Raw genomic sequence first — 25,118 nt, 5'->3', positions numbered from 1 at the left:
GAAGCAAATTTCATCCGATCCGGCTGAAATTTGGTACATCGTGTTGCTATATGGTCTCTAACAACCATGCAAAAATTGGTTCCCATCGGTCCAGAATTATATATAGCCCCCATATAAACCGATCCCCAGATTTGGCTAGTGGAGCCTCTAAGAGAAGCATATTTCATCCGATCCGGTTGAAATTTGGTACATGGTGTTGGTATATGGTCTCCAACAATCATGCAAAAATTGGTCCACATTGGTCCATAATTATATATAGCCCCCATATAAACCGATCCCCAGATTTTGGCTTGCGGAGCCTCAAAGAGCAGCAAATTTCATCCGATCCGGTTGAAATTTGGTACATGATGTTGGTATATGGTCTCTAACAACCGTGCAAAAATTGGTCCACATCGGTCCATAATTATATATAGCGCCCATATAAATCGATCCCCAGATTTGGGTTGCGGAGCCTCAAAGAGAAGCAAATTTGATCCGATCCGCCTGAAATTTGGTACATGATATTTGTATATGGTCTCTAACAACCGTGCAAAAATTGGTCCACATCGGTTCATAATTATATATAGCGCCCATATAAACCGATCCCCAGATTTGGCTTGCGGAGCCTCAAAGAGAAGCAAATTTTATCCGATCCGCCTGAAATTTGGTACATGATATTGGTATATGGTCTCTAACAACCATGCAAAAATTGGTCCACATCGGTTCATAATTATATATAGCCCCCATATAAACCGATCCCCAGATTTGGCTTGCGAAGTCTCCAAGAGAAGCAAATTTCATCCAATCCGGTTGTAATTTGGAACATGGTGTTAGTATATGATCTTTAACAACCGTGCCAGAATTGGTCCATATCGGTCCATAATTAGATATAGCCCCCATATAAAACATTCTCCAGATTTGACCTCCGGAGCCTCTTGGAGGTGCAAAATTCATCCGATCCGGTTCAAATTAGGAACGTGGTGTTAGTATATGGTCGCTAACAACTATACCAAAATTGGTCCAATCACACACAAATTGGTCCATATCGGTTCATAATCATGGTTGCCACTAGAGCCAAAAATAATCTACCAAAATTTTATTTCTATAGACAATTTTGTCAAAATTTTATTTCTAGAGAAAATTTTGTTAAAATTTTATTCGGTTCATAATAAAATTTTCATCATTGTCAAAATTTTGTTTCTATAGAAAATTTTGTCAAAAGTTTATTTCTATAGAAAATTTTGTTCAAATTTTATTTCTGTAGAAATTTTTGTCAAAATTTTCTTTCTATAGAAAATTTTGTCAAAATTTTTATTTCTATAAAAAATGTTGTGAAAATTTTATTTCTATAGAAAATTTTGTTAAAATTTTATTTCTGTAGAAGAAGTTTCTACGCAATCCATGATGGAGGGTACATAAGCTTCGGCCTGGCCGAACTTACAGCCGTATATACTTGTTTAACATACAATTTTTCCCTTGTCCAAAAGTCGATACACTCTTCAGTGAAGTCATTTTGTCCTTATAGTTAAGTATTTCTACTAGAGGTCTGCACAATTGCATTTGTAAATGCAGAGTACACGTGTACTTGCTAAATGAGTACGTCTATTTGATAGAGTCGCAAAACAATTGGTACACATTTTAATGAACACCAAAAGCCACGAGTAACTTCTTGTTGCTACTCTGACGTCGTCACTACCAACAAACACATATTCCTCCTTCTCTCTTATTGAAGTGTAATCAGAGTGATCACGTCGAGTATGTTGCGAGAACAAAACTTCATAGAGTACTCCATGTACCACGTGCAGTTTCAGAAATACAAGAAAACAGTTAATCTCCATAATATATGTTTTCGGATTGATATAAACAGCGTTGCCAGAATTGTTTCACCGAAAACCGCTAGATTTGCCCAAAAAATAGCTAAAAAAAGCTAAAAAATGTTAAAAAAAAAAACTAGAAAAAAGGCTAAATTTTGTTGTATCAAAAGTCACATTTTTGATTGAAATTTAACAAACTTAAAGACTTTATTTCACTTAAAATACATTTTTGATTGAAATTTAACAAACTTAAAGACTTTATTTCACTTATAATGCATATTATTTTAATTGTATTCATTTTAATTCTACTTCTGTGAGACTATAACAATACCTAAGCCATATGATCTCTGTGTGCGTACTCGATATATTTTGATTACTATCACAAATTTTTACTGGAAGTCCTTCGTTTACATTTCCCAGTAAAAACGTGCAATTATCAGCTGGTTAATCATCGACAAATCCAATGTGCGATATATTGCACAATGTCGCATAGAAGTGCATTAGAAAATATCAATATATTTCGTTTTTGTTTTTGGTTTAAAACCGCTGAATTTATGATAAATTCGTGAACGTGGAAACTTCTTCTAATTTTACTCAAGAGAATAAAACCCATTCTTACTGTCTTGCAAGTTTATACTGAATAACTTTTATTGGAAAATTACCCAAACAAACCTATTGTTGTCGAATGTTCGTAAATGTAAATCCATTCTATTAATAAATAAAAGATTTGTTTTTAGCGCGCGTTTAAAAATGTTTTGATTGATTTTATTTATTGTATTTTTTTGAAATGAAAAAATAATACCCCATTCAAAACTTTATTTCCTTAATTATTTCTTATGATTTTAATGAATGATTTTGGTATTGAATCCGAGTCAAATTTGAATTTATTCGTTTTTTAGCTTTTTCTTCATGAATGAAGTGAAATAAAGTGTTTAAAAATATCTACTATTTTTGAACGCTTTTTTGATTTGTGGTCAAGATACAAAAAATCCACAAATTTAAAGACTATTTCATTAATTTTAAGAATTTTTTAGAATTGATCCACGCCGTTTTTCATGTATAGATTTAAGTTGAATCACTTAACTATAAGGACAAAACGACTTTATCAAGCCGACAAAGAAAACAGTTTATATAAGAGAAATTCAAATGATATTATAACCAAAATTCGCGTTCGTATTTTAAGGACATTAAATCTTTGGCCTCACGACAATATCTTTTCAGTGTACAAAGCAATTCATATCTACTATTTTAATTTAGTAATATCATAATAATTTTAGAATATTATAATAGCATAAAAAGGATCAACGAGTCAAATGCTAATATTCCTAATAATTTAGTGACAGTTTATTTAAGGAACATGTATCTGTATCTACCATTAGATTTAACGTTTACGATAACTTTTATGAATATGAGGAAAAAACGTTTAACAAGGTGTAGTTGATGGAAAAATGCCCGCAAAATGGCTGGAATCAGCATTAATGTTTCAATTGAGCTTTGAAATATGTGGAAAACCTTATTCTGACAGCAAGCCTTAGATAAAAGCGCCGTTTTATCCATATTTCAATAGAAATATGTCGAAAATAAAAAAAGCCAAAAATAGCTAAAAGGGTCATGAAAAAAAGCCAGAAAAAAAGCTAAAAGCTAAATGCATTTTTTTCCCGCTAAACGACTTCAAAAAAAGCCAAATCTAGCGGGAAAAAAGCTAAATTGGCAACGCTGGATATAAAGAACGGCAAACGTTAAGGTAAGCGTGTGACATACATAAATATATGAAATATGTGACATACATACATATCTATGCTTAATAATAATGGAAAGTTTTGCTTCGCACATAACTGAGCAATACTTGTGGTACCACGTGAAGTGAAGAGAATCCATGTTGTACTTTTTCTCAAGTACTTACATTTTTATTGTTCCTTTTTTTCGGAACACATATTGTTTCGGATAAGTACCTGGTGGTATGTGACAAGCAAGTGTTCTCTTCACTTCACTACTTGCGCTCTGAGAGAAAGACAGTGTATGTACTATATTCGACAGCGAATTGCATACATGTAGTGAAAAGTTATTCGATGCAGACCTCTAATTTCTACTTAAAAATAGATACCTTTACATAAAGAAAAAAATTTTAGCTAAGGCCAACTTGGTTTTAAAAATTGTGAACAATTATTCAAAATTAATGAAATCGTCTTTAAATTTGTTTTTTTTTTTTATCTTGAGTACAAACCAAAAAGCGATCAAAAATGGCAAATATTTTTCTATACTTTACAAAGAAGTTTTTTACTTGAAATATAGAAAAATTCGACTTGAAGTTGAGTCTGAATTTGTAAACATAAGTTGTCGCTGACTCGTTTGTAAATGTTTTGAATGACTTAACCCTCTAATGCCCAATTTTTTTGCTAGCTGATTAAATATTCAATGTTAATGACACAAAAGCAAGAAAACTAAACAAGAACAAGTATAAACGGCCGTAAGTTCGGCCAGGCCGAAGCTTATGTACCCTCCACCATGGATTGCGTAGAAACTTCTACTGAAGACTGTCATCCACAATCGAATTACTTGGGATGCGGTAACACTTGCCGATGGCAAGGTATCTTAAAACTTCCTAACATCGTCTTCTAAATTACAAGGTAGTCCATACGTAGTATATTGTAAACTAAAAAAGGCCGATTAAATACGTACATAATTAAGTTTAAAGTTTCTATGGAAATAAAATTTTGACAACATTTTCTATAGAAGTAAAATTTTGAAAAAATTTTCAATAGAAATAAAATTTGGAAAAAAAATTGTCTATAAAAATAAAATTTTTACAAAATTTCTATAGAAATAAATTTTTTACAAAATTTTCTATAGAAATAAAATTTTGACAAAATTTTCTATAGAAATAACATTTTGACAATGTTTTCCATAAAAATAAAATTTTGGTAGATTATTTTTGGCTCGAGTGGCAACCATGAATATGAACCGATATGGACCAATTTTTGTGTGATTGGGGATCGGCTATATATAACTATAGACCGATATGGCCCAATTTTGGAATGGATATTAGCGGCCTTATACTAACACCACGTTGCAAATTTCAACCGGATCGGATGAATTTTGCTCCTCCAAGAGGCTCCGGAGATCAAATCTGGGGAACGGTTTATATGGGGACTATATATAATTATGGACCGATATGGACCAATTCTTGCGTGTTTGTTAGAGACGACATTCTAACACCATGTTCAAAATTTCAACCGGATCGGATGAATTTTGCTCCTCCAAGAGGCTCCGGAGGACAAATCTGGGAATCGATTTATATGGGGGCTATATATAATTATGGACCGATATGGACCAATTTTTGCATGGTCATTAGAGAACATATACCAACACCATGTACCAAATTTCAGCCGGATCGGATGCAATTTTCATTTCTTAGAGGCTCCGCAAGCCTAACCGGGGGATCGGTTTATATGGGGGCTATATATAATTATGGACCGATGTGGACCAATTTTTGCATGGTTGTTAGAGACCATATACTAACACCATGTACCAAATTTCAGCCGGATCGGATGAAATTTGCTGTTCTTAGAGGCCTCGCAAGCCAAATTTGGGGGTCCGTTTATATGGGGGCTATACGTAAAAGTGGACCGATATGGCCCATTTGCAATACCATCCGACCTACATCAATAACAACTACTTGTGCCAAGTTTCAAGTCTGTAGCTTGTTTCGTTCGGAAGTTAGCGTGATTTCAACAGACGGACGGACGGACGGACATGCTCAGATCGACTCAGAATTTCACCACGACCCAGAATATATATACTTTATGGGGTCTTAGAGCAATATCTCGATGTGTTACAAACGGAATGACAAAGTTAATATACCCCCCATCCTATGGTGATTCATATGATGCAAAGCCTCTTTAACAGTTTTAACTAAGTTTTCTTTTTATTTTACCCATATTCGTTGTCTTAAGGTGTGTTTTATTAAAAGCTTCATGACTTAACGAAGCCCGCCTAAAGGCGGGATTGGGCATTAGAGGGTTAATAAGAAAATATGCGTAATAACGAATAAATTCAAATTTGACTCCTAGAATCAAGTACGCAAAAGTTAAATATAAAAGAAAATCCTTACTTCAATTCTCCATTACACCATTAGTGTAAGGACAAAATCTTTGGAACCTGCCAAACTTTTGTGCGGTTCCAAACATGAAGTTGGTTTCAATACATATCAGCTATACAGGGTATAATAAATATATTTATAGAAAAATATATGCTGGGAAATAACAAAATAAAATCAAACATATGTACACAAAAGTTGATTGGAGTTGAAAAAATTTTCAATTAATAAATTAATTGATACAATTAACTTTTTAATCAAGATGAAACATTAGGACAATCAAGTCAATGATTGAAAATTTTCAAATTTTTAATTAATAGATTAATTGATACAATTAACTTTTTAATCAAACTCGGAAGACTAAGTTGAAAAAATTTTGGAAAATTTTTTAATTTTTAATTAAAAATGTATGTTACAAACTTGTTTTTGTTGAATTCGACCTGTATTTGAATTTTCCAATTAATTAATTATTGATAGAAATGAGCTCGAGGTCTGTGATTTTTAATTTAGTTTTTATTCAATATTTCGTCTTTGCATTGAAAGACTTCATCGGGAATATTTTTCTGAGTGTACAAAAAGAAAAGAAAATACGTATATACACAAACATTGAAATACGTACAAATTGGATGTTACATTAAAAACACTTACGAAAACAACAAAAATATTACACCCACTATTGAGTAGAACCCAACGACACAGCGTCTGTTGTCATACTAACTATTGTTCTTCCGCCCTTTTGTTTTTCTGATCAGATTCCTGTAGCTTTGCGCCCAATTGTCAGTGTCTGTCTTATAGTTCATTCTTTTTTCTGTTGGTATATTTAGAATGTGTAACATCTCCAGTGAATATTGAATACAAAATAAATTAAAAACCACAGATCTCGAGTTCGTTTCTATCAATAATTCATTAATTGGAAAAATTAAAAATTTATTTATAAAAAAATCAATTTTTAATCAAATTTAGAACACTTAGTCAATTAGGAAAGTAATTGAAAATAGTTACTTTTTTAATTAAAAAATTAATTGAGTTTTATAATCAACATCAATTAAAATTTTAATTGATTCAACTAAAACATTAATTGAAATGTATTTTAAAAAATCATAACAAATCCGCCTATGGTTAGATTTTAACCTTCGTTCTTCGCACAGACAAAGCATGTTTGAGCATGGTTGCCGCATCCATTTAATGCTTATCTACACTATGTAATTGTCGCGAACACCATGTATTTTGTCATTGTAAAAATAATTTTCGAGCGGAGAAAAATATATATTGGCAATAAGCATATAAATGGTTCACAAATGCCGCTTTATTTAAATTATTAAATTTGAGCCCATTACATGGTCGGGAAAATCATTATTTTTTTAATTTTTTTCGGGGCAAAAAGTATTTATATAGATTACGTATAGACATGTCTAGAACCATTACATGGCCATAGGGACCATGTACACCCTCACAAAAAATCGCTTCTGTAACATATACTCCCAAACATATTTTGCTTCAAGCATATACATTTTTGGGTATTGCCCAAACATTTATATGTTTGATCTCTTCCAATATATAATATGTTTGAAAGCATATTGGTCTAAACAATATATGTTTGGGTAGTCTAAGTTCCAAACATTTTGTATTTTTGCATCCAAATTCAATAATGTTGTCTTCCAAAAAACAATATGTTATTATGTGACCATATAATATGTTTGGAAGCATTTTGCACCCAAAAATATTATATGCTTAAAAAAAATTCTTCCAAACAATATTGTGCTCTAAATTTTATTTATTTATTTATATATTTACAATCATAATGAATTATGAAAATAAACAGGTAATATAGGTGCTAACAACATAGGTTTTCGACCTGAATGCTCAAAATTTTGTTTCTGCCTAATTGTATATTCCCCCACATCTTTCTCACTTCCACGAGATTTTTTAGTTCTTAGCACCTTTTTCTGTAATACAAACATTGTAGAAGAAATTATTCAATTTTATGATTTTTTTATTTTAATTTTACCTTTTGCCGGACGGGGATTCGAACAGCGGACCACACAGTTTGTAAGGATCAAAGAAGTAGCTGATCAATTGCCCAAGGAAAAAGAAAATGTTAATTTTGTAATAACAAGCAACAACCACCAACTTAGTTCAATATCGCTCCCTGTTAAATAGCGCTCCAAGCTACTAAACACATATATGTTTATAGGCTATTTCTAAATTAATATATGTTTACATCCAAGCATATTATATTTACAAACATTTTATGTCCCAAACATAATATGTTCGACTTTTTTTTCATCCGTGTACAATGTTTTAGTGACCATTTAATTTTTAATTTATTTGCAGCGAAAAGAATTTTATAAAAACATTGAGCAGGTACACACGATTTTCATTTTGCGCGTCAGTCGTGTGTTGATTGTTTCTTGGAATGGACGGAGAATACGGAATTAGTGTGTTTTGTGTTAATTTGTTTATTCAGAAGTGGAAAGTGTAATTTAAAAAAATTAACCTGTTTTTTTGTTCTGCATTCATGTTTCTTCTCTGCGTGATACTAAAGAACATCTCGAGAAGTAGTTTTTATGTTATCCCTTTGAGTATACGATTGGAGAAAACACTTTTTTCACCCATTTCAATAATAAACTTCTAAAGATCCTAAAACGAAGCACTTCCGACCGTAACAAGCTTATATAAAATTCAATGGAGTTCATCCTCTAGCCGACAAATCAGAAATTTAACCTGCTATTTTGGAAGTGTTTTTATACCCTCCACCATAGGATGGGGGTATATTAACTTTGTCATTCCGTTTGTAACACATCGAAATATTGCTCTAAGACCCCATAAAGCATATATGTTCTGGGCCGTGGTGAAATTCTGAGTCGATCTAAGCATGTCCGTCTGTTGAAATCACACTAACTTCCGAACGAAACAAGCTATCGACTTGAAACTTGGCACAAGTAGTTGTTATCGATGTAGGTCGGATGGTATTGCAAATGGGCCATATCGGACCACCTTTACGTATTGCCCCCATATAAACCGACGCTCAGATGTGGTTTGCGGAGCCTCTTGGAGGAGCAAAATTCATCCGATCCGGTTGAAATTTGGTACATTGTGTTAGTATATGGTCTTTAATAAACATGCAAAAATTGGTCCATATTGGTCCATAATCATATATAGCCCCCATATAAACCGATCCCTCGATTTGGCTTACGGAGCCTCTAAGAGAAGCAAATTTCATCCGATCCGGCGGAAATTTGGTACATGGTGTTTGTATATGGTCTCTAACAACCATGTAAACTTTGGCTCACATCGGTCCATAATTATATATAGTCCTCATATAAACCGATCCCCAGATTTGACCTCCGAAGTCCCTTGGAAGAGCAACATTCACCCGATCCGGTTGAAATTTGGTACGTGGTGTTAGTATATGGTCTCTAATAACCATGCAAAAATTGGTCCATTAATTATATATAACCCCCATTTAAACCGATCCCCAGATTTGACCTCCGGATATATTGGAGGAGCAAAATTCATCCGACCCGGTTGAAATTCGGTACGTGGTGAAATTTGGTACATTGCGCTAGTATACGGTAACAACCAAGCCAAAATTGGTTCATATCGGTCTATAGTTATATATAGCCGATCCCCAAAAATAATCTACCAAAATTTTATTAGTATAGAAAATTTTGTCAAAATTTTATTAGTATAGAAAATTTTGTAAACATTTTATTACTATAGAAATTTTTTTCACAATTTTATTACTATAGAAAATTTTGTCAAAATTTTATTATTAGAGAACATTGTTCTTAAAATTTTATTTCTATACAAAATTTTGTCAAGATTTTATTTCTATAAAAAATTTTGTTTCTACAAAAGAATTTGTCAATATTTTATTACTATACAAAATTTTGTCAAATCTTTTTGCTATAGAAAATTTTGTCAAAATTTTATTACTATACAAAATTTTGTCAAGATTTTATTTCTATAGAAAATTTTGTCAATTATATACGTATATAATAGTCGAATTATATACGTACCTAATCAGCTTTTTTGTTTAATATATACCCCGTATGGACTAACTGACAATTGAGAACACGGTGTTAAGAAGTTTTAAGATACCTAAGCAAGTGTTACCGCAACCCAAGAAATTGATTGTGGATGACAGTCTTTAGTACAATGCAATTCTATGCAATCCATGGTGGTGGGTACATAAGATTCGGCCTGGTTAAACTTACGGCCGTATATACTTGTTTTCACTGGGAAGTACTATAAAATAAAGCACTCCATACAAAGAATTGATTATACTGAACTTCTATACCCTGAAGCTTTTCTGTCCGTATAAAAAACAAGATGTACCCTTTTTTACTTTTGGTACTGGAATTTATAATTATTTTAGCCCTACGACAAAAAATGGGATAAAGCCCAAATAAAGAGGACATGCTACCCGCTTAACTACAGTGGCTCACAAAGAGATTAATATATTGGATAGAAAATTAATTATTCCATTGGGACTTTCCCTTGTGTAGAATAGAATTTTCCAAAACTCTGGAAAACTATAAATTTTTGCTTGAGTTGGCCTCTGTCCTCGTTACAAAGACTGACATTTATTTCCTACAAATAACTAACAAAGGCATTTGAAATGGTAAAACAATAAAATGCCATTGCATTTGTAAAACATGTCATGGTGGCTAAAGCCTTTGATATTTTTTCCATGACAATTGCCATAAAATGTTTTATATTTGGACAAAAATTCATATTTTATGTTTTGTTGGTTTTTTTTTGTTTTTCAGAAATTTTACTTATTTTTTGATGTGTGTGAAGATAAATTCGAATTTGAAATTTGCAGCAAAAACTTAGCCGAGACACAAACCAACACTAAAAATATTTTTCAAATTCGAATTTAGGATTTCAAATTCGAATTTGGATTTTTAGTATTTGGCTTATTATTTAAAAACTAAGCCGCGTGCGATATAGAGAGTAGGCTCATTGGAAAGGGCTTGAGCTCAGCTTTCATAATCACAAAAGTCTTCATTAGAAAAGTATTTGTGAAAAGCGAAAATTTGAAAACAAAATTTTCATCAAATTTTTACAACGGGCCCACTGTGCCAAAACTAAGCCGCGTGCGATATAGAGACTAGGCTCATTGGAAAGGGCTTGAGCTCAGCTTTCACTTCCATAAAAGTCTTCATTAGAAAAGTATTTGTGAAAAGCGAAAATTTGAAAACAAAATTTTCATCAAATTTTTACAACGGGCCCACTGTGCCAAAACTAAGCCGCGTGCGATATAGAGACTAGGCTCATTGGAAAGGGCTTGAGCTCAGCTTTCATAATCACAAAAGTCTTCATTAGAAAAGTATTTGTGAAAAGCGAAAATTTGAAAACAAAATTTAAAAAGAAATATCAAATTGAAAATAAATAAATCCAATTTATTTATTTAGCATAACATGCATAATTTTAAACAATACTTCGTTAAATTATTAAATTAAAGTTGATATTACTTTGTTTATTTAATTTGGTAATTTGACATTACGAAGCAGGTTCAACATGTTCTTTTACATACAAAATGAGCGCTTTTTTAAGAATTGTATGTTATTTTCATTTTTTAATTCAATTTGCAGTTCATTAATAATTTAAGACTATTATATAATAATAAATATAACAAATATAAACTCTTAAACAATTGCAAAAAAATATTTCTTCGACTGGTAAAAAAAAAAATAAAAATAAATAAATAATAGAAAATTATACAATTGATTGTCTCTAATAAAAAATTGAGTTTTGTACCAAAATCAATCAAATTTTTAATTGAAGCAATTAAAACTTAACTGAAGTGCCGAAGCAAACATTTGCTTTTTTAACCAAGAATATTTTTTATTTCTAATTACTTCTATGATTAATACTATCGTGAATAAATCAATTTCAATTAGCAAATTAATTGGATCAATTAATCAGAAAAAAATTCTGGGCAATTAAAATTATAATTGAATTATAGTTTTGGCACAGTGGGCCCGTTGTAAAAATTTGATGAAAATTTTGTTTTCAAATTTTCGCTTTTCACAAATACTTTTCTAATGAAGACTTTTATGGAAGTGAAAGCTGAGCTCAAGCCCTTTCCAATGAGCCTAGTCTCTATATCGCACGCGGCTTAGTTTTGGCACAGTGGGCCCGTTGTAAAAATTTGATGAAAATTTTGTTTTCAAATTTTCGCTTTTCACAAATACTTTTCGAATGAAGACTTTTGTGATTATGAAAGCTGAGCTCAAGCCCTTTCCAATGAGCCTACTCTCTATATCGCACGCGGCTTAGTTTTTAAATAATAAGCCAAATACTAAAAATCCAAATTCGAATTTGAAATCCTAAATTCGAATTTGAAAAATATTTTTAGTGTTGGTTTGTGTCTCGGCTAAGTTTTTGCTGCAAATTTCAAATTCGAATTTATCTTCACACACTTTATTTTTTGACAATTAAAAATAAATGTTTTCAACTTTCCCCTGTTATTTTTACAGAGTTGTATTGTTTTGTTTTTAGTTCCAATCTAAACCAAAGAGGGGAGAAGTTTTCCATTGAAATCTCGTACATAGGGGGTTATGTGAATATTAAACCAATTTATGGTGTTTTAAGGTTGGAACCCTATTATGATAGCCAACGTTTTGTGAGGGAAATGAATGCTTTTGAGCGCCTATATGTAGGCACTTAAATATTTGAGAATTTGCCAAATATAACGGAAATGGCAAAAAACGTGAAGGCAATGCCAGAAAAAAGCATCGGATGATTTGAAAACAAGACAGCAGTGGGACAAAAGTGTGTATGTATATACGAACTATGAAACTTCTATCGGGTCCCATCAAAAAAAGCGTCGCAAAGCAAATAGTGAAAATGTTTAGTTTTGATCCGGAAGTGGAGCAAAATTGGCGCAGAAGCGATGAATTTAGAATGTCATACACAAAAAATTTTTTTTTTCAGATTCAATCACGAAATTAATTGATTCAATTAATTATTTAATTGAAATGTCTTCATTCACAGAAATTATCAATTAAAAAATTAATTTATACCATTAATTTATGTGATTGATTTTTGTTTCATTTAAAAAATTTGTTGAATCAATAAAATTTTTCATTGAATATTTTTTAAAACTCAATTAAGACATTAATTGGAAAAATGTTTGTAAATTTTTTTTTGTGTAGGCTGGATGTCCACCATGTGAACATCCGTAGCAACTGAATTTGCATCACTTCTTAAGGTGTGATCCGAACTAGGTATTTTGGATGTAAATTAAAAAATTTTGTGATATTTTGCCAAATTAATAATTTTTATAATTTGTTATAATATTTAATGCATTCTAACGTTTGTCTGAAATTTTTGATTTTGTCAAAAATTCGCAATTTTTCTAGAAAGTGTTTAGCATTTTTTTCGACAAAACTTATATAATTTGTACCATTTGCTTTTAACCTATTGGAAACAAAAATAGTTAAAATTCGGCATTAAAAATATGCAAAAAGCGAGTCATCAAAAATTTAATTCAAAGAACTTCCTATGCATTTAAAATAATTACATCTTTGGGAGCACATTCTGGAAGTGCTTTTAAAGTAGTGCCTTTAGAAAGACTTCTAATTTTATTTTTTTTTTGCTGGGGATACAACAAAGCAAAATGTCCCCAAAAATTGTTTTCTTACTTAACAAAAAACACAAAATCCTAAAAAAATAAGCATTAGCCTATATTTGAAGCTTTTTTATATTTTATACAAAGATTCAATATTTTAGTTAATTTAAACATTATATCTTCAAACAAAAATAATATTATTTAATTATAGGAAAATTGAAATATCTTTAAAGAAGCCACGCAAAATTCAAAGGGTCTTGTCCTAAATTAATTGAAACAAATTTTAAAGCATGAACTTTCTTTTACTTAAAGTTTCTTTTTTTATTATAATATATTAGGTAAATTTAACGTCCACAGGTACTAGTGTAGGATTAAAAAAAAACAAAAAAAAACAACATCCCTCTATTTTATCACTTTAGCATTCCACTGTACGGAATATTGCACTGAATAGAGCTTCATATGCTCCAACATCAATGTCCATAGAACTGAAGCTGAAAATTTGAAAGCGATGGAAAATAGAACAAGCAAACGATGTTCAAGTCAACAAATTCACAAATGGAATTTGAATTGCTTTCCGTTCATCGCAAAAGAACTAAGATGCCCAGAAATCACTCTTCCATCCATGGCCAATCATTGAAGCTATATTATTCTACTATGAACTAGACTTTTAGGGGATATGGATATGCAAAGTAAAAACTGGTGGTCTTTTCTTTTTTCGCAAGCATATTTCATTAATTAGTTTTTTGATTGATGAAACTTAACCGAATCAAAGAACCAAAAAGTTTAACCAAACCATTTAAGAGGATTATACTAGAGGCAATTAGCTACAATCGTTGATAGAATTTTTAAATATTAGATACTCGATAAAAAAGAGAAAAATTTTGTATAAATCTTTGTTCTGTAAAAATTGTGTGTAAATAAACTTAGAGGCCAAAAAAAAAGGGGAGGAGATGTTTATTTTTAAATCCCATAAAACTTTGTAAAATATAAACACAAAACAAATATATACGGCCGTAAGTTCGGCCAGGCCGAATCTTATGTACCCTCCACCATGGATTGCATAGAAACTTGTACTAAAGACTGTCATCCACAATCGAAGTAATTGGGTTGCGGTAACACTTGCTGATGACAAGGTATTTTAAAACTTTTTTCTTTTTCTATAGAAATAAAATCTTGACAAAATTTTGTATAGTAATAAAATTTTTACAAAATTTTCTATAGAAATAAAATTTTGACAAAATTTTCTATAGAAATAAAAGGTTGAAAACATTTTGTGTAGTAGTAAAAATTTGACAAAATTTTCTATAGAAATGAAATTTTGGTAGATTATTTTTGGGGATCGGCTATATATAACAATAGACCGATACGGGCCAATTTTGGCATGGTTGTTAGCGGCCATGTACTAGGCCAATGTACCAAATTTCACCACGTACCAAATTTCAACCGGATCGGATGAATTTTGTTCCTCCAAGAGCTCCGGAGGTCAAATCTGGGGATCGGTTTAAATGGGGGTTATATATAATTAAGACCGGTATGGACCAAACTTTGCATGGTTTTTAGAGACCATATACTAACACCACGTACCAAATTTCAACCGGATCGGGTGAATTTTGCTCTTCCAAGGGGCTCCGGGGCCACATTTGGGGATCGGTTTATATTGTGGCTACATATAATTATGGACCGATGTGGACCAATTGTTGCATGGTTGTTAGAGACTATATACTAACACCATGTTCCAAATTTCAACCGGATCCCCAAATCTGGGGATCGGTTTATAAGGGGGCTATCTATAATTACGGACCGATGTGGACCAATTTTTGCATGGTTGTTAGAGACTATATAGTAACGCCATGTACCAAATTTCAGCCGGATCGAATGAAATTGTCTTCTCTTTAAGGCTCCGCAAGCCAAATGTGGGGGTCGGTTTATATGGGGGCTATATATAAATATGGACCGATGTGGACCAATTTTTGCATGGTTGCTAGAGACCATATACCAACACCAGCTACCAAATTTCAGAGGGATCAAATGAAATTTGCTTCTCTTTAAGGCTCCGCAAGCCAAATCTGGGGATCGGTTTATATGGGGGCTATATATAATTATGGACCGATGTGGACCAATTTTTGCATTGTTGTTAGAGACCATATACCAACACCATGTACCAAATTTCAGCCGGATCGGATAAAATATGCTTCTCTTAGAAGCTCCACTAAACTAGAAGTGCCCATATGTAATAGATACTTTTAGTTAATGTGGTATCACAATGGACTGAATAATCTAAGTGAGCCTGAATCTTAATCGGGCTGCCACTTTAACCTAACATAACCTAGAGGCTCCGCAAGGGTTTGCTGATTTGGGGGTCCGTTTATATGGGGACTATACGTAAAAGTGGACCGATATGGCCCCTTTGCAATACCATCCGATCTACATCAATAACAACTACTTGTGTCAAGTTGCGTTCGGAAGTTAGCGTGATTTCAACAGACGGACGGACGGACGGACATGCTTAGATCGACTCAGAATTTCACCACGACCCAGAATATATATACTTTATGGGGTCTTAGATGTGTTACAAACGGAATGACAAAGTTAATATACCCCTATCCTATGGTGGAGGATATACAAATGAAACGTCTGTCGCTGTCAAACTATCGGTTTATAAATGATAGCAACCTGAAATTGATTTAATACATATCATCCACCTTTATTAGTTACTTATCGACATCACCTTCCAAGTCTATGTGGCTCTGCCTTTTGATATCCATCAGATAGATATCGAAAAGGATTGCCAATAATTAGAATTAGTCAAATTAGTGCTAATATCAAAGATGGATTATCAAAATTTGATTAACATCAAATGTCGCTTAGTCGATTTAGTACATCGATTTAATGAAAGATGCGAAATTCTTTTTCGATTGTAAATATTAAATAACTCCGCGTAGATATTATTTCTTATTGATAAACAGACGATTAGTTGAAAAGTCAATTGTGAAAATGTCCATCTACATTGTTCCTCCACAGAAAGCAAACCATTATAAATAGTTTCCAATTAAAAACTCAATTAAATACCGAAGCATGCGATTAACGTCCAAATGCATGATTTTAATTTACGAATGATTACTATTCCTTTCTTAATCTTCTTTGTCCACAAAAAAATATTAACATGGCCTGGTGTAAATCTCGAATAATAATTGTAAGTTACAATCTCAATTAAATTTTAAGCAATATCCAATTAAAACCAGAAATTAATTCACATAATTATACCCTTCACCACTACTGTGGTACAGGGTATAATAAGTTTGTGCATTTGTATGTAACGCCAAGAAGGAGTAATCATAGACCAACCTTTTAGTATACGGATCGGCTTAGAATTAAATTCTGAGTCGATTTAGCGATGTCCGTCTGTCTGTCTGTCTGTCCGTCTGTCTGTCTGTCCGTCTGTCTGTCTGTCTGTCTTTTGATGTATTTTTGTGTGCAAAGTACAGCTCGCAGTTTTAGTCCGATTGTCCTAAAATTTGGTATAGGGTCCTGTTTCGGCTCAAAGACGATCCCTATTGATTTTGGAAAAAATCGGTTCAGATTTAGATATAGCTGCCATATATATTTTTCACCGATCTGGTCATAATTGGCGTGTATATCAACCGATCTTCCTCAAATTCCGTACATCCGAATATTTTATGAGTCTCGAAAAACTTGCAAAATATCAGCAAAATCGGTGAAGATTTAGATATAGCTCCCATATATAGCTTTCGCCCGATTTACACTCATTTGCCCACAGAGGCCAATTTTTTGCTCCGATTTAGTTGAGATTTTGCATAGGGAGTAGAATTAGCGTTGTAACTATGCGTGCCAAATTTGTTTGAAATCGGTTCAGATTTGGATATATCTCCCATATAAAGCTTTCGCCCGATTTACACTCATATGACCACAGAGGCCAATTTTTAACTCCGATTTAGTTGAAATTTTGCACAGGGAGTAGAATTAGCATTTTAGCTATGCGTGCCAAATTTGGTTGAAATCGGTTCAGATTTAGATATAGCTCCCATATATATATTTTTCTGATTTCGACAAAAATGGTCAAAATACCAACATTTTCCTTGTAAAATCGCCACTGCTTAGTCGAAAAGTTGTAAAAATGACTCTAATTTTCCTAAACTTCTAACACATATATATCGAGCGAAAAATCATAAATAAACTTTTTCGAAGTTTCCTTAAAATTGCTTCAGATTTAAACGTTTCCCACATTTTTTTTTTACTAACATTGTGTTCCACCCTAGTGCATTAGCCGACTTAAATTTTGAGTCTATAGATTTTGTAGAAGTCTATCAAATTCTTCCAGATCGAGTGATATTTAAATGTATGTATTTGGGACAAACCTTTATATATATATATATCCCCCAACACATTTGACGGATGTGATATGGTATCGAAAATTTAGATCTACAAAGTGGTGCAGGGTATAATATAGTCGGCCCCGCCCGACTTTAGACTTTCCTTACTGGTTTTTAAATAGTTTAAATTGTTAATTTGATCAAAAAATGTTTTTGCTGATCTTAGAAATGAACCACTGAATATTATTATTTCTAAGATTCGCGAAAACTCACTTACAAATTAATTCCAGCAATTAATTGCATAGAAGACAATAAATATTTTTCTCTATTTCTCTAGCGTTTGATGTTAGAAATTATGACTATAGTATGTCCTTTAACTAATAAAAGTTCTGGTAATTTTCCATAAATTTTTCACTTCGATAAATTTCCTCAAAACTAGTATTGTAAGTAGCCTGGAACATTTCTAAGAAAATCTTGTATATTATCATCAAATAATTTGCTGTCCTGTGTGGAATAATAATAAAATGAAAATGATATTATTTCGAAAAAAATCCTATATGCAAATTTATACAATTTATTAGAGTGGAATCCTTTATACAAATATTTCTCTTTCTCCTATCAGCCTTCGTAATAAAAATAAAGAAATCATCATTGTACACATTTTTACTGGCACTCCCCTTTGCCATTCATTCATTTAAAGTTTATTATACTTTATGCAAATTTATTATCCTGAAAATTAAATTTAAAATCATAAACAGAAAGTCAATTAAAATTTTACACTTTTTGTAAGCATTTTATATATGCAAAGCAATGATAATGAAAGTAAATTGGCCAACAACACAGGACATCTTAATGCCATTATCTCTGGGCCATAGTGAAACAGTAAGAGAGCGAGAGAGAGAGGGAGAGGGACATAAGAGGATGAAATGACCACATATAAATTCCTACAGACAACATCTCTGTTATAAACAAGGTGTGAATGTGTAAAATAATTTAAATAATTCGAATAAAATTGTCTAAAATCCAACAAACCAAATTAACATGGCCTGGTGTTGAAAAATTCGTATGTGATATGTAAATCTTATGACCAATAAAGGGTAAATGGGAGACGAAAGTTTTAAAGTTTTTTTTTTTTTATCATGGAATTATTATAGTTTATAAGGGTGAATGGGGTTTCATCTAGTGTTGCCAACTTCTAGATAATTACCAAAAATTATGTAATCTTAAGTTTCTTTTAATTTTGTACAATGAAAAAAAAGAATATTCACCTAATGAAAGGTTATGTATCCTCAATTTTACAATTTACCAGTTTTAAGAATAAATTTCTCTAAAATAATGAAATTTTAATTAAAGAAAAGCTCACTTCCAACCGAGTAATCATAAGAAACAACAAGATTGCGATGGATAAACGATAAATAACTTTTAAGATAGGTTAAGACATCTATTGATGGTTTTGCAATTTTGGTTAAAGTTTTTTGTTTTGTTAAATTTAAAAAAAAAGATGTAATTTAAATTCTTAAACTGACATTTATTTCTGCGTGAAGATCTTTCCTAATATATCGTTAGAAAAGAACGGAAATTCGACAAATGACATCTTCATCTTAATTTTAAGTTTATATAGCCTAGATTTAAAGCTATCCTAGCCCAGCAAAAAAAGTGTCGCAAAAAAAGTAGTAAAAATGTTCTTTTTGGATCCGGAAGTGGTTCAAAATGGGCGAAGAAGCGATGAATTTAACATCTCAGAAAAAAAAAATTGGAAGTTGTTCCACAAACAATTCTTTTAAAGCGCATTCCGGAATCCCTCATATATTTTTTCCACTTTTGCAGTACTTTTGGACAAGTCTACATACATTTGTTTTAAAGCGCATCCCAGGATACAACATCGATTTTTTTCCACTTCCGATGCAGTCCTTTTAGACAATTCTTAGAAAGTACGTAATTTAGCTTTTTTAAGTGAAAATTAAAGTTTTTAACAATTAAATAACACAAAAAAGAATAGAAAATCAATAAAAAAGTAAAAAAAAAATCATCCCCACTTGGATTTGAACCTGTGCCGTTTGAATTTTTCACTACCATGGAATTTCTTTTGAGAAGGTTTTGCAAATTACGATAATTTTAAATTTTTTGATTTTTAATGGAATTTATTTTATACAAAAATATATGCCGAAAAAAATAAAATAAAAACAACGTATAACATAAAAAAAATAATTTTTTAGAAAAATATTAAACAATTTTTTTTTCATTCATAATAATAAACATCTCTGGAAGTAGTTAAAATGTCATGCCGTGGTGTCATATAAGTTTCATATAACAAACATTTGAATAGACATTTTGAGGCATCGTGTTCAATGGCTTTTGTGGTGAAAGTGAAGAAGTTTTGAATTTGTGAAAAGTATACAAGCAGTACTGGTAAAAATAAAAAGTGGAATTGGAAAAAAAAATATTTTTTTTAGTCTTTTAAAATTCTTCATCCAAATGAACTTCCAAGGCACAACTTCTAAAGCAATGCAAAAGATCCAAAAATGGAGTAGTTCCATCCTATCCCAGCAAAAAATGCGTCGCCAAAAAAGTAATGAAAATGTTCTATTTGTATCCGGAAGTGGTGCAAAATTAACGCAGAAGCGATGAATTTAACATGGGCTTGTCATAGAACGGAAGTCCTCCATTTCAGCAGCCGGTGCACTGAATTTGCATCACTTCTTTAGGTGTGATCCGAATTCAATGTTTTTGATGTTAATTAAAAAATTCTGTGATATTTTGACAAATAAATAATTTTTATAATTTTTTATAATTTTTAATGGATTCTAACTCTTGTAGGAAACGTTTGACCTCAAATATTTCCAAAAATTCACAATTTTTTCAGATTGGATTTAGCATTTTTTCGACAAAATTTAAATAATTTGGGCAATTTTATGAATGTTTAAATTGTTTTTAACCAATTTCAAACAAAAAAAGTTAAAAGTACCCATCAAAAATATGAAAAAACCATGTAATAAAAAATTGAATGAAAATAACTTCCTGTGTAGTTAAAATAAAGAACATAATTGGGAGTACATCTTCTGGAAATGCTTTTAAAGTTGTGCCTTTGGAAGAACTTCCAAATTTTTTTGCTGGGATGACAAGCCAATATAAAATTCATGGGAGATTATCCAAGTTTGCACTACTTCGGGATCACAAATTGGGAATCCAAACTACTTTTTTGGAAGCTCTTTTTTTGCTGGGATGGGCTTGTCATAGGACGGATGTCCACAATTTCAACAGCCGTTGCATTGAATATGTATCACTTTTTAAGATGTGATCCGAATTTTGTATATTGGATGTGTGAATTAAAAAATTTCGTGCTATTTTATTTTATTTTATTTTATTTTTGAATTTTTATATTTTTTAATGCATTCTAGTGCTGGTCTGAACGTTTGACAGCAAAAATTTTCAAAAATGCACTATTTTGCTAGAGTGGATTTAGCATTATAGCAAAAATGTAAATAATTTGTACCATTTTATTAATTCTTACTTCGTCTTTAACCTATTTGTAAAAAAATGGTAAAATTATTCGTTAAAAATATGTAAAAAAGCGAGTTATAAAAATTTAATTAAAAGACCTTCATTTGTATTTAATACAAAGAACATTTTTGGGAGGACATGTTTTTAATGCTGCGCCTTTAGAACAACTATTTTTAAAACATCCTAAAAATATTCTTATTTTAAAGGAGAAGCTTATAAGAAAACTTTTTGTTTTTTTGAGCGAATGAAATCGAAACAATTTTTTTTAACCCGACACTTTGAAATCGAAAAAAAGCATCAAATACAATAGCAAAAAAATGCAGTCAATTAAAATAACAAAAAAAAAAAATAAATATCTAAGATCTCAGAGGCCAGAAGATTTTCGAAATCGAACGACGTACAAAAATTCCTTGTATTTCTGCTGGAGTGATTATATTTAAGCAAAAATGATTATTTATATGTTATTTATAAATACATTAATTAAAATTATTTATAGTTATTTTCTTTTTTTTTTGTATTCTTACAGACAAAATTTCAAGTGACTTAATTCGCTGTAAAATCCAGAGAAAACGGAAACCAACACTTTGTAGGAAACAGTCCAAAATGCCAAGTGGTTATGAGTGAATTCCTATTTACTCTATTAGAATTGTAAGCATTCACTCCACGCACACATCAAAAATTCTAGCTACTATAGAAAAATAACATCCGACAGCTATAACCTGCCACCCTCAACAAACTGGCAAACATGGCTATGCACCATAATGCCATGTTACCGGGTACGGCGAAATTTCAATCGCGACCCTCTTCACCACCATTTGCCGGATTTTCGCCACCCACCGATTATCCACATCCTCATGGCCAGGATGCTGTCGCTGCGGTTCATATGCAGCAACAGGCGATGGTGCAGCAGCAACAGCAACAGTTGCAGCATCTTCAACAACAGCAGCAACAGCAATTTCAGCAAAATCATTTCCATTCGATGGCTGGCCGTCATTCGGGTCGTAATATGAATGCCACCGCCAGCATGAAAAAGAGATCAGCCTCATCGTCACGTGGTCAACACATGGTCAATTCTAATACCATGGCTGGTGGTATGATATCAGCCGTTGGAGCAGGTAGTTTGGGCCATCATCGAGGAGATTTAATCTTCCCCGACGAATCTGATACCATAGAGTTTTGTATGCCTCCGCAACCGGGCTCATCGAATGGCATTGGCCATGGCATTAGTAGTGAACTACTGTTGACACATGGCAAAAATGGTCTGTGTACGGGTGAGGCATTTGCCGAGCGACGAAGGAGAGGTCACAGTCGACGGAGTAATCATAAAATGGATGTTGAACAACAGGTAGGTTGTGAGATTTGTACTGGAGATTTGAGGAAGAGACGCAGAATTGTCTCTCTATTACTTTTTAAATCTTTAAAATTAAATTAAAATAAGTTTTTTTGGATTGAAATTAAATTGAAGTAAATTGAATTAAATGAAATAAATTAAATTCTATAGGTATAATAATGTGTTAAAATTTGCTTTGCAGGTGAAATGGTCTCGCAACAATATTGCTGCCACAATGGAACGTTTCGAACCGACCCAACATCATTCGTCCTCATCAACTTCATCGTTGGAATATGGTTTTGCAGCCAGTGTGGTGACACCTTCATCAACACCATCGCATCATTCACAGCATCAAATTTCACCCGCTCCTTCACAAACATTTCAGAGTGCCACCACGTCGAATGTGGCACCCTATAATCATGTGTATTCCTATGCCTATTATGAACCCGGTGCTGCCAAGTGTCATACGAATGTACCACAAAAAGAGGAGGCTGCTGCAGCAGCCGCTGCTGCCATTGTACCAGCAAATGGGCAAACTGTTGGAGCGGCGGCGGGAGCAACGGCTGGTTCCTCAAAAAGTCCAACCCGCAATTCGATTCGTGCCCTTCTGGCTCGAAGTTTTCGGTCGAAACCCAAAAATCCTCCCTCGACTTCATCATCGCCCAGTGGGGCAGATGATCGTCACAATTACACCACACGCTATGGCACCACGGAGAATCTTTATGAAGAGGTCAACGATCAAAAGATACGTAAAGTACTCTCCGATAATCGCATAGTTAAGTCCAATGTCATTGAGGAGATACGAAGAGTTCAACACAATCACTTTAGGGTATTGGATGAACTGAACCTATCGTTGGAAGCTTTAATAATGCCCGAAACTCCGCCAGACATTAGTCCAAATGTGGAAGTGCCCGAAGGTCCCCCAGTGGCCAGTGCGAATGTGGCAGCCGTCTTGGCAACACCCACATCTACGGCGCAAAAACCAAGGCGCGGGGGGCTGCTGGGTGGAGCAGCTTCCACATCCTCGTCAACAGTGTCTTCTTCACAGCCGCGTACCTTGTCTCACGCCAGCCTAGAGAATCTTTCGTCGACTTTTAATTCAATCGAACTGAAAGATCACGCCCATTTGTCGTGTATAAATCCGGAATTTGATGAAGGCGATTTGGATAGTGGCTTCAGTGGCAGTGGCAGTAGTAGTGGAGCCAGTTACAATGAAAGTCTGCGTTACTATAAATCCGGCCATACTCCCAATCACCATCCCCATCACACTATGCATCATCATCAGGTGCAGCTGCACAATCATCAGGTGCAATTACATCCCACACAACATCAGCAGCAGCAGCAACAGCAGCACCACCATCAACAACCCACCACTTTACCCCACAATGTACGCAGTTGTCGATCGTCGACGGCATCCGGTTCGTCAACTTCCAAAAGTAGCACGGTCTCGTCCGAGGATCAGGGTATTGCCATGATGACATCGTTAGGTAGCTGTGGAACAGCTGTGACCTCACCAGCATCGCCCTTTCATTACAATCGCTGTTGTGCCGCCGATATGCAGCGAGCGTCAGGGCGTTCGGCGTCTGATTCCTCAGCGACGGGTGCTAAACCAAAAAAGAACTTTTGGAAAATAAAACCGTGATGCTATAAAAGGGCTTTACGTAAACTCTGCAAGCGTTGGAGTATAGTGGTGGTAAGTTAAATTAGTTCGTCCGCCAACCCCCTACTCCCCAACCCAAAGTTTCTTCTCGCTCTCTCTCTATCTATCTCTGTCTAACTTTATACCATATAAATATAAATATTTTAAATTTAAGGCATCTACAACAAAAACAAGTGATGTATTTGTAAAAAACAAAACAAAAAAACCTAAAAAACGAAATATTTAAAGAAAACTAAAATTTAAAAGAAAACAACCTTACACAAAAAAACCTTAGAAACGCTATGAGATATAAACAAAAGAATTAAATGCATTTTTAGTTAAACTAAGCATACATGTATTTGTTAATTTAAAACAAACAAAACAAAATGAAAAAACGAAAAAAACCATTGTGAATAATAAATTTATTAAAATTTTTGAGTTAAACAAAATTGCTGTTGTCTTTTCATTTCTCCTCAATTTTTTTTCGGTTGGGCTCTACGGGTGGGTGTACGTCTGTCTATTTGGTTGATTTTGTTTTTTTTTTTTCGATTATTTTTGGTGGATACCAATTTAGTTTTTCCTCCATTGGCAATTTATTTTCATTTGAAATTGAGACACAAACAAGTAACGCCAAAATCAAATGGGACAAATACGATTGAGTTTGGTGTATTGGGGTTAATGATTGATTTAAATGCAAATTGGTTCTCCTGAAAAAAATGTGATATTGTGATGTTGGGAAGAAACTTATTTTTTTCCAATTTAATATGAGTCACCAGTCAGAAAATATGGAGCTGTAGTCGATATATAAAGCAGTGTCATTGATTAAAAAAAATCAAATAAGGT

The 25,118-nt window shown here is 32.8% G+C and overlaps 1 protein-coding gene across 1 annotated transcript in view; it reads left to right on the top strand.

Annotated features, from left to right (window-relative positions):
* LOC142228560 (uncharacterized) overlaps positions 1-24,724 on the top strand; it is a 126,719-nt gene extending 101,995 nt beyond the window's left edge. The window contains exons 4-5 of the mRNA XM_075299017.1: positions 21,833-22,651; positions 22,839-24,724. Coding sequence (XP_075155132.1) covers positions 22,052-22,651; positions 22,839-24,278 — 2,040 coding nt within the window. The 5' untranslated portion in view covers positions 21,833-22,051 and the 3' untranslated portion in view covers positions 24,279-24,724. The remainder of the gene's footprint in view (positions 1-21,832; positions 22,652-22,838) is intronic.
* Positions 24,725-25,118: the final 394 nt, after the last annotated feature.

Source organism: Haematobia irritans, chromosome 3 (genome assembly GCF_050003625.1).
Source record: "Haematobia irritans isolate KBUSLIRL chromosome 3, ASM5000362v1, whole genome shotgun sequence".
NCBI classification, from domain to species: domain Eukaryota; kingdom Metazoa; phylum Arthropoda; class Insecta; order Diptera; family Muscidae; genus Haematobia; species Haematobia irritans.
The sequence above is the reverse complement of the archived record's forward strand: the minus strand, read 5'-3'. Positions and strand labels throughout refer to the sequence as shown.